This window comes from Balaenoptera ricei, chromosome 15 (genome assembly GCF_028023285.1).
Source record: "Balaenoptera ricei isolate mBalRic1 chromosome 15, mBalRic1.hap2, whole genome shotgun sequence".
Lineage (NCBI taxonomy): Eukaryota > Metazoa > Chordata > Mammalia > Artiodactyla > Balaenopteridae > Balaenoptera > Balaenoptera ricei.
In genome coordinates, this window is record NC_082653.1 from 50,893,834 (window position 1) to 50,903,405 (window position 9,572).

Sequence of the window (9,572 nt, forward strand, 5' to 3'; positions counted from 1 at the left end):
ATCACTCATCTCTGGGTTAAGGCACCTTCCCCTGAACAAAGGCAAAAATTTCTTGAGAAACGTTACTGGCCTGTCTTGAGTATCTGTGTCCACTTCTGGAATGGTCCTGGCTGGTCAGATGAACTTCCGCTAGGACCCAGCTGAGAAGTGGGCTCCAGACCGTTAAGTTTGGACAGTTCGGGGATCAACATGGAGCCTAGTACCCTGGGAGGTGGGGCTGGGAGCAGCTCTGGCCATGAGGACATTAGGGGCGGGGGTTTTCTGGTGGGCCCTTTCCCAGGCCCCGCCTCATTCACCCGGATCCTCCCAGGAGGGACAGCCAGTGGAGAGGAGTCCTGCCAACAGCAGGCAGATGCAGCCCTCCTTGGGCACCTGCCAGTGGAGTGAGGAGTGGGGGCTGGGGGGTGATGCTTCTAGAAAGGGGGAGTGAGTGCATGTGACCCTCTTTCTGAGCCGGTGGCCGTCAGTGGGCAGGACAGGGGTTTGGGGGTGCAGACCCATTCAGCCTCCTGTTTGGAGAAGAGGGAAGGGTACTGCAGGCAAGTCTTGGCCAGAAAAGGAGGCTTGCTCCACCGTGTGTGCTGGGCTCTGCTGCCGGCTCTCTGCTGCAGCCCTCCCCGAGCTAAGTTCTGTCCCCTCCCAGGCTGGGCTGCAGCCCTCCCCAGGCTGGCTCTGTTCTCCAAGGTCCCCCTGTCCCGGGGCTCAGCCCAGAGGCCCCGGCTCAGGCTGAGGGGCTGTCAGGGGCCAGAGCCCTGCCCTGACGGATGAGTGCTGACGGCCTCACTCCCTGCGTCCTCGGCCGCTGACACCCCATCACACCGCTGCGGGGACCCTGGGAGACCTGGCTGCCTCTGAGCACCCCCGCGGCAGCCTGCAGGCGACGGGGGCGGGGACGGTGCCAGGAGCCCCTCATTCGGCTGCACACCTGCGTCTCCACTCTCGGCTCCACCGCGACGCTGCCCGTCCCTGCCCTGCTCGGGTGGTGCCACTGGTGTCACCGGTCACGGCTCCATCCAGGAGTTGTCGGCGCGGCGGAGACTGCTGAGCGGGTCCCGGGCGCGCGAGGCCGGTGAGTGCGCAGAGGGGGCGACTGTGGGCAGGGAAGTGGAAGAGACGGGGGTGCACCTGAGGTGGCCGGGGGGAGACCGCTGCCGGCGCTCGCGCCCCCACCCCCACCGCGAGCCCGGGTCGGTGGTCGCTGCGACCCCCGGAGCCCGGCGCCGTGGCGCACGCGCGGCCGCTCCCGCCGCCAACTTCTGTAGGTGCGAGTCGGCGTCGGGGGGACGCGGTCCGTGGCGGAGGCTTCGGGGACTCGCTGCCTAGTGAGTGACCGCAGACCGCGTGGGGGCCGCTCCTCAGTTTCCCAGGCCAGAGTCCGAGTCGCGCCCCGAGAGCTTGTGCGGGTCCCGCAGGGTGCGGGGTCGCGGCAGGCGCCGGGCGGGGAGGGGCGCCGGGCGGGGCGGGAAGTTCCGGCGGGGTCCCGGGGCCACGCGCAGACTTATCGGGGCGCCGCAGGCTCCGCTCCGTCCGGGGCGCAGGTACGGCGGGCATGGGCGGCGGCGGGTCGGAAGTTTGGGGGCCGCGCGGGGCCCGGCAGGGCGTGAGGGGCGCCGGGGTGGCGGGACGCCAAGCTTGTCGGGGCGCGGGCGGGGCAACCCCAGTCCCCACGTCCCCCACTTCGCGGCCTCCAGGCTCGGCGCACCGGGACCATCAGGGCGCAGCAGCCCCATCCTAGTAGGAGGGCGCCCTCCGGGCTCGGCTGTGGAGGGAAGGGGGGAGGGAATCGGGGTCTCGACTTCAGCCGAGGAGGAGCCTGGTCACCTCCTCTGCACCACGCCCTGTGGGGTGCTCCCAAGTCCCAAGGGCGCCAGCCGGGATGGGTGAGCTATAATCAATCCCCTGGTGGCTGGTGGTGGCTCCAAGCGCTGGGTGCCCCCTCTCCCACCCTGGGGTGAGGCCTCCTGCGCCTGGCCTGCCACCAGTTTTCCCCCAGACAGGGAAAGGTTAGTGGGACCAGGTGTCTGCGTAGGCACACTGGGAGTGCAGGCTGCCCTGGGCACACGCACCGAGTCACGGGTTGGGACACATGTGCGAATGAATGTGCCTTTGGGGGTGTGGGAGTGTGTGCTGCTGTCTGGGGGTGTTTTCTGCTTGTGCACAAGCACGCTGGGCAGGTGCCAGGTGTTCTCTGGGCCCCTGTGGGGTCAGCAGCTGCTGAGATGGCTCCCAACCAAGCCCCCCCACCCCAAGCCAGGTGACTGATCTGAAGAGGGAGCACAGGAGGGGCCCCTCGCCCCCTTAGTCCAGAGGCCTAGGAGGAGCCCCCCCAGTCCAGGGGCCCGGCTGGGAAGTGGGGTGGGTGGTGGCACCAGGCGGCACAGCTGTGTGGCTCCCAGGGCTGGGTGATCGATGGCCCCAGCACAGCCGCCTCTGTCTCCAGAGCACACACACCCATTTGTCATCTGTATCTTGGGGGGTTGGGGGGCAGGGATGGGGCCTGCCTCTGCACCCACCACCAAGTCCAGGGAGTGTCTGCAGCCCCTAAGGGAGCCCCAGGTCCCCTCCTGGGCACAGCCCCCTCCTCCCAACCGTGCTCTCCTCTTGGAGCCCTGTCCCCTCCCCGATGTGGACATCCCTGCACAAGCCAGTCACTTAGCCTCTGCTCACCCTGCCCTCCACACCCTAGTCATGGCCATGCCAACCCCACCTCTGCAGGGCCCATTTGGACAGGCAGCCCTCTCCACCCCTGTGGCTGTTCCCATAATGGGGGTGCCCATCCAGTGTTTGGGGGCAGCAGACATGACTGCCTGCCATGTACAGAGCCCGAAGGCCAGCGGGGAGGACGGCCTGCTCCCAAAGGCTGCCCAGCTACCCCAGCCCTGCCCTGCTCAGTGCCCTGGCCGTCCCTGAGCCCCGGGAGCAGGGCAAGTGTACATGTGTCTACTTCCGTGAGTGACTGTGACCCTGTGTGTCCGCGGGTGTGCGCGGGTGTGTGTGTGCATGCGCCCTGTGCCTGCTCACACCCCCGGCCGTGCCGAGTGCATTCATGTGTGCAGTGACCCCGTCCACTCTGAGTGGAGTGTGAGCCTCGTGTGCTTGGGCCCCTTGCATATTGGTGGCCTCCCTGCTCTCTGTTCCGAGTCAGCCCAGCCGTGCAGAGGTGGTCCCTCCAGTCGCTGAGTGAGGAGGGCTCAGCAGGAGCTGTACGCTTGTGTGCACACACTCGCCGAGCGCCCGGCTGAGGCGCACACTGGGGCGGTGGACAGCCCAGGTGGCAGCCCAGATGGAGTGCAGAGCGGCTTCTGAGCAATCGTGTGGGGGCATGGGGAGAGGAGGGTCTTGGCCAAGCTCGGCCGCTGCAGGCTCGGCTGCCGACCTGCCGGCAGCCACCCAGATGGAGCCAGGCTGAGCAGGTGGCTGTGCCGTGAGGCCATGCTGGACATCCACGCCCCCCAGCCTGGCCTGGCCCACGCAAGGCTGGCCCCCTCAGAGACCACAGTGCCCACCCGACGCCCTGCAGAGCAGGGACACAGTGTAAACAGGCGCTCAGAACCTCTGCTGGTTTCTCATCTCACGGCTCTTATCTTGGCTTTCCCGCGGGCAGGAAAGTCTCTGGAGGGGTTAAGACAAGGAAGGGCCATGTCCCCAGGAGTGAGTCTGGTCATACTTGGCTTCCTCCAGTCACTCACCCAGTGCCCGTGGGGTAGATGGAGACCCGGGCTCTGCTGGTGTGGGGGAGATGGGCGTGGGTGGAGTCACCCCAGAAATGGGCCTGCTGGGGACTGGCCAGGACTGAGGGGCGAGATGCGTGTAGGGTCAACCAATGAAGTACAGGACTTAAGCTTAAATTTCAGATAATCAACAAATAATTTTTTTACTGCACATTCCAAATATTGGCTAGGCCATACTTATACTGAAAAAGTATTTCCCGTTTACCCGAGTCCCATTTACCTGGGCGTCCTGCATTTTTTCTGCCGTGTCTGCTGACCCTACAGAGAGTGAGGTGGGGAAGCCACTTCTGCTGGCAGAGGCCGGGGAGGGGGACGGGGTGGGTGCCGGTGCCTGGACGCTTAGCCTTGAGCTGTGACGGAGGGTAGGGGGCATCGGCCGGGGCAGCTGGCGATGACTGAGGCCCTGTCCGCAGGTGGCCATGGGGCCGGGGCTCGCCCGTTAGCAGCTGCCATGTCCGGAGAGGCAGGCTCGTGCCGCCTGGGCCCCGGGGCCCGGGCCCGGGCGAGGAAGCCCAAGAAGCCACACTATATCCCACGGCCCTGGGGCAAACCCTACAACTACAAGTGCTTCCAGTGCCCCTTCACCTGCCTGGAGAAGTCCCACCTCTACAACCACATGAAGTACAGCCTCTGTAAGGACTCCCTCTCCCTCCTGCTGGACTCCCCCGACTGGGCCTGCCGCCGGGCCCCAGCCGCGCCCCGGCCACGTGCACCCACCCCAGGCCACCCCGTGGACTCCTCGGACCCCATGGACCCCAGCGGCCGGCCCCGAGGAGCGCTGGATGCTCCCGCCACGCCCGACCACATGGTCACCGACGTCCTCTCCCTGCGCCGCCGGGTTGGGGGCCCCAGGCCAGGGGCCGAGGGGTCCCCAGAGACACTGCTCCCTGAGGCCAGGGACCCCCAGAAGGGTGCGGGCCTTGGTGGCCTCCTGGCCGAGTCGTGGAAGCCGGGGAGGGGTGGGGGCCCGAGGAGCACGGCCGGGGTGGACGTGCCTGCCACGGGCCCTGAGAGCAGCGTCCCCTGCTACCCCCCGCCTACCCCCGGGGAGTTCCCTGAGGCCCAGAGCCTCCACCTGTCCCTGCTGGGCGTCAACTACCCTCTCAGCCCGGGCCTCTTTTCCTACCTGGGGCCCTCCCTGGCCGCTGCCGCCCACGTGCCCTTCCTGGCCTCAGCCAGCCCCCTGCTGCCCCCGGCCACTGCCTTCCCTGCCCCACAGCCCCCCGAGCGCCCAGCCCTGGTCCCTCGCCTGTACTACCCCCTGCTCCTGGAGCATAGCCTGGGGCTGCCGGCAGGCAAGACTGCCCTTGCCAAGCCCTCTGCCCCCCCCAAAGGGCCCCCCGAGACTCTGGTCCCTGGGCTGCTGAAGTTGCCAGTGCCTGGGCTGGGTGGGCCCTGGCCCCGTGGTGCTCTCAGGGACCCGGGGCAGGAGGGGGAGCTGGAGCGGCCTGCCCAGAGCGACCCCAAGAGGAAGCTGGCCCTGGGAGGCAGGCCAGAACCCCCGCAGGACCCCTGCAGCCGGACGAAATTCAGTTCCCAGAGCAGGTGGGTGTCAGGGGCCCCAGTCGTGGGGGTGTTAGGAGAGGTGGGAAGAGGGCTGGGGCGGAGGGTGGCTGGGCCCTCAGCTGGAGCTCAGTCACCAGGAATAGGGGCTTCAGGCCGCAGAGGAGAGACTGAGGCCAGAGAGCCAACCTCTCCTTCCTTCTGGGGTTCCGAGGCCCCAGGCCCGGGTGCCAGGCTGGACAGGGGCGTGAAGGGGGTGGGGCACTGTGCGGGCAGCACAGCCTCCTGACTGGCTTCTGCCCCGCAGCCTGAGGACCGGCCCCTCCATGATGCTGTGGCCTGAGGACAAGGAGCTAAGTGACCTTGAGACCCCTGGTCCTGCGGCCCCCCTGCCCCAGCAACCGCTGGGCCTGGTGCTGGGGGGCCCTGGGCACGTGGGCGAGGACCTGACTCGGGCCCTCGGCGACTGTGCCAGGGTGGAACAGCGCCTGGGCCAGTTGGCGCCTGCTGGGGGCCTGGCCCCGCGGCCTCTGCGGGAGCAGCTGGGGAAGATCCGCCGGGAGCTGCTCACCATCCACCAGGCGCTGGAGCGGGCCGTGCGGCCACCCGACACTCCCCTCGACCTCTCTGTGAAACGGGCGCCCACCAAGGGGCATGAGGTGCCCCCAGGGCCCTGGGGGCAGCCGGAGCTGGGCCCCACGCTGGTCCGGGGGACCCCCAAGCCACCCGGCACGCTGGCAGCCCAGCCTCTGTCCAGTCACACCACCAAGTGTGAGGCTGACTCCAGTGTCCCTCCCCCAGGTCTTCCCCTCCAGGCCCCAGAGGACCCTGTCCTTCCTGGCAGCTGGGGCACCCGCGGTGGGCCTGGGGGCTCCTGGCCCCCTGAGGCTGTCCCTGGCCTGCAGTGCCCCGCGGGTGCTGAGGTCTGACCACAGCCCCTACTGCCATCTCTGTCCTTAACAGACAGGGGCCCTTCTCCAACCCCATGCCTGCTGCCTGGCCCCCCACCTGCCCCAGCATGCCCGTGGACAGACCCCACCCGCCGTGGCCACACCCGTCTCTGGGGCCACACAGGCACAGCAGAGGGTCACGGCTCTTTAGTGATCACAGTTGTGGACATTAAAATGGAAACCACCTTCACACCCCGTCTGGGCCTCCTTCGTCCCTCGCTGGTCTAGTGTCACCTTCTGCAGAAATGTCCCCAGGCTGAGCATCAGGGGGGCAGTGTCCGGACCTCCTCTTGTGGACTGGGCCCTCCCTGGGGGACCGGAGTCTGGGGAGAGAGTGGGGAGCTTTCTATGGGGGGGGCAGAGTGGGGTGGGGGGAGGCAGGTGTGCACGGTCTCAGCCCTGGTCAGGCCTGTGTTTCTGCACATGGGCTGTGGGCAGGGACCCCTGGACATGCTCCAGCCCCCATCTGACAGGCCAGGCCTAATGTCAGATTCATGCAGGAGGCCGCTCCCTCTATGGTTAAACGGTGCCCCCACATTCTGTGGCCCAGGGCTGTTCGCCCAGCGTGGCCTCCGCTGGGCCCCTGCCAACCCCTGCAGCCACGATAGGCATCGGTGGCCTTCACAGCTCGCTGCCTCCCTCCCAGCGCGAACAGACTTGGCTTTTCCCACAGGCGGGGGTGGGGGGTAGGGGGCAGGCGGGGAGGGGTGCCCGGGGGACCCTCGGACCCAGCAAATCACTTCTGTTCCTGGGAGCTGGCCACACCTCCACGCCCACCCAGGAATGGCCCCAGGGAGGGCAGTTCCTGCCTGTGCCTGGCTCCCCACGCTGGGCCAGCCGGGCTGGGGCCAGTCGGATCAGGACCTGCGGCCGCCCCATTAACCACGCCGGTAGCAGATAGCATCGCCGCCTGCCCCTCCGCAGTGTCCAGAGCTGGGGTGCAGGCGGTCAGGTAGGGAGTGCTGTGGGTCACAGACACGGCTGACCCCCACCTTCCAGGGGCTTCCTGGAGGGGCTGCGGGCTGAGTCAGGCGGTGTCTGGAGAAACCCCAGGTCCTGAGTCTGAGGGAGACCCACCCCACCTTGGCCTCCCGTTAGCACCCCTACCTGGCTACCGCACCCAGACTTCTCATCACCCAATGGACAGACATAAGCCTGACCCCACTGGCAGTGCATGGCCCCAGCTTCACAGGTGCAGAAACAGGATCAGAGAGACAGGACCCAACCTGTCTAGTCTGGCGGGGTGCAAGATGCAGCCCCTGGAGGCCCCCGCCCCGGACTCTGGTGAGTGACTCAGCCAGCAGGTCAGGGGCACAGCCCCTTCTGCCAGGTCCTGCTGGAGGACGGAGGCGGTGCTGTCTCCTGAGACAGCAGGTGGTGGAGGCCCTGGGCCCCCTGGGGAGGGTGGGCTGAGAGGACCATGAGTGCAACCAGCCGTGCAGGGGCAGCGTGAAGAATGTCCCAGAGGCCAGAGCAAAGGCCCCGAGGCAGGAATGTGGCAGCACTGGAAGGTACCTGGTGGGGTCAGCAGCTGAGTGATTGGACTCCTTAGAGCTTCCCTGGGTGCTGCTCAAAGGTGGCCCAGCCAGAGCTCTGCCTCCCCGCCCCCCTTCCCCCCTTCCCCCCTCCTCTGCCAGGTGGCTCTTCCCACCCCCTCAGGCTCTGGTTTCCCACAACAGAGCCCGAGCTCCCCAGGTAGGAGACCCCTCCCCACGGCCAGAGAGGCCTAGGAAAGGACCCCTGCTTCACCCCTCAGGAGTTGGAAGTCTCCAAGGGCTGTGTGGGGCAATGGGCAGGGGCTTGGGCTGCCCCAAACAAGGGCCACTTTCCCTGCCTCGAGGAAAGGTTCTATGGGCAGAGGCGTTTGAGAAACACTGCTCATCTGTCACCCCTCCCCCCACCTCGGACACCTAGATGCCCCTGAGCTCATTCCGGCCTCAGAACAAAACCCACAGCAGCCCTCCTGGGTCATGTGTCTCCCAGAATTGTGTTCAGGGACCACATCTGGGAAAATAGGGCCCAGAGGCACGGCTGGCGGTCGGGACCTGGTGGAACAGAGTCAAACCTGTAAAACAGGAGGAACCAGCACCGCCGGGAAGCGTGCAGGGGGACCGCTGTCGCATTGCTTGGCACATGGTGGGGTGTTGTTTCTCTTGCAGCCCCAAACTCGGCCCAGTTGGAGGACTGGCTCAGAGAGGCTGAGGCTGTGATGTCTGCCCACGCACCGGCTCTCTGGCCTCCTACCCTGACCTCCTGGGCCTCCCCCACCAGCGGGTCAGCCGTGTCCCAGGGACCACGCCTCACGCTGGACCTGCCTGGAGACCCCACTCACTCCTGGCGGCCCCGGCTGCTTGGATGGATCCCAGTGCCCGCAGGGGCTGCAGGGGGACCCTGGGGCCTGCACTGCTCCCCAGATGGCCTGCTCTTCCTGACGGCTGGGACTGCACCCTGCATCCACGTGCTGGACCTCTAGAGACACTCCATCCGCCACCTGCCCTGCCTTGTGCCAGGGGCCAGGGCCTTCGTGCCGGAGGACGTGGCTGTGACAGCTGCTGGGCTCGTGGTGGTCAGTGACCTGGTCCCCAAGGCTGTCCGTGTGCTGCAGCACACCGTCCGAGCCCCTCAAGGCCGCTGGGTGACAGTGGGCACCTTCTTGACTCCCCGGGGGCTAACTGTGGATGCCCTTGACCACATGCCCGGGGCTGTGCACAGCTTCACACTGGGCCCTGCCTTGGAGCCACTGGCCCCCGCCTCCATGCTGGGCCTGGAGGGCCCCTGCTGGGTGGGCCTGGGGCCTGATGGGGGCCTGGCTGTGAGTGAGGAGTTCGGGGACGTGCGGCTGTTTGGCAGTGCCCGCCAGCCCCTGTGCTCCCTGGGAGACCTGACTGAGCACCACTTTGGCACCCTGGCAGGCGTGTGCACCGACGCAGCGGGCAGTGTCATTGTGGCGGACGAGCAGCGGCGCCAGGTGACCCTGTTCCCCCGGGCCAGGGCACCCATCTGCCTGGTGTCCGAGGGGCTGAGGTGGCCCCTGGGTGTGGCCTGTGCGCCCCAGGGCCAGCTCATGGTGGCGGACGCAGAGGACGGCTACATCAAAGTGTACCAGTCCCACTTGGAATTGGCCTGATCCGGTGGGCTTGAACGGGAGCAGCCCCTCACTGTGCGTGGGTCCAGTCCCCGGGGTTTGGACCACGACGGGAGAAATGTTCAGGGTTTGCAGGGTCCTCCAGGGCTGCTGGCCATGCCTTCCTGACCTTGCACATTTGCTGACACTCCTGAGCACTGCTGTCGGGCCCGGGCCTGGCCTCCTGTCTTCCTCCTGAAGAGGATTCAGACTTGGTCGGCAGCCTGCATCAGCTGCCTCCCAGCCTCCAAGGCCCAGGAGACC

At 67.1% G+C, this 9,572-nt stretch overlaps 2 protein-coding genes across 5 annotated transcripts; both read left to right on the plus strand.

Moving 5' to 3' along the window:
- The first annotated feature begins 285 nt into the window (after window positions 1–285).
- Window positions 286–6,374, plus strand: PRR35 (proline rich 35). Of its 2 annotated transcripts, none has more exons than XM_059897277.1 (3): window positions 286–1,069; window positions 4,145–5,276; window positions 5,542–6,374. In XM_059897277.1, exons 2-3 carry the CDS (start codon window positions 4,183–4,185, stop codon window positions 6,161–6,163), a joined length of 1,716 nt encoding a protein of 571 aa, XP_059753260.1. In that variant the 5' UTR covers window positions 286–1,069; window positions 4,145–4,182; the 3' UTR covers window positions 6,164–6,374. The 2 variants fall into 2 exon arrangements, with proteins under 2 accessions (XP_059753260.1, XP_059753261.1); XM_059897278.1 differs by lacking the exon at window positions 286–1,069 and adding an exon at window positions 1,482–1,538.
- A 186-nt stretch (window positions 6,375–6,560) lies between these two features.
- On the plus strand, window positions 6,561–9,539 carry NHLRC4 (NHL repeat containing 4). Of its 3 annotated transcripts, none has more exons than XM_059897494.1 (2): window positions 6,561–7,468; window positions 8,344–9,539. In XM_059897494.1, exon 2 carries the CDS (start codon window positions 8,877–8,879, stop codon window positions 9,309–9,311), a length of 435 nt encoding a protein of 144 aa, XP_059753477.1. In that variant the 5' UTR covers window positions 6,561–7,468; window positions 8,344–8,876; the 3' UTR covers window positions 9,312–9,539. The 3 variants fall into 3 exon arrangements, with proteins under 3 accessions (XP_059753477.1, XP_059753476.1, XP_059753478.1); XM_059897493.1 differs by having other exon boundaries at window positions 8,344–8,879; XM_059897495.1 differs by lacking the exon at window positions 6,561–7,468 and adding an exon at window positions 7,476–7,695.
- Window positions 9,540–9,572: the final 33 nt, after the last annotated feature.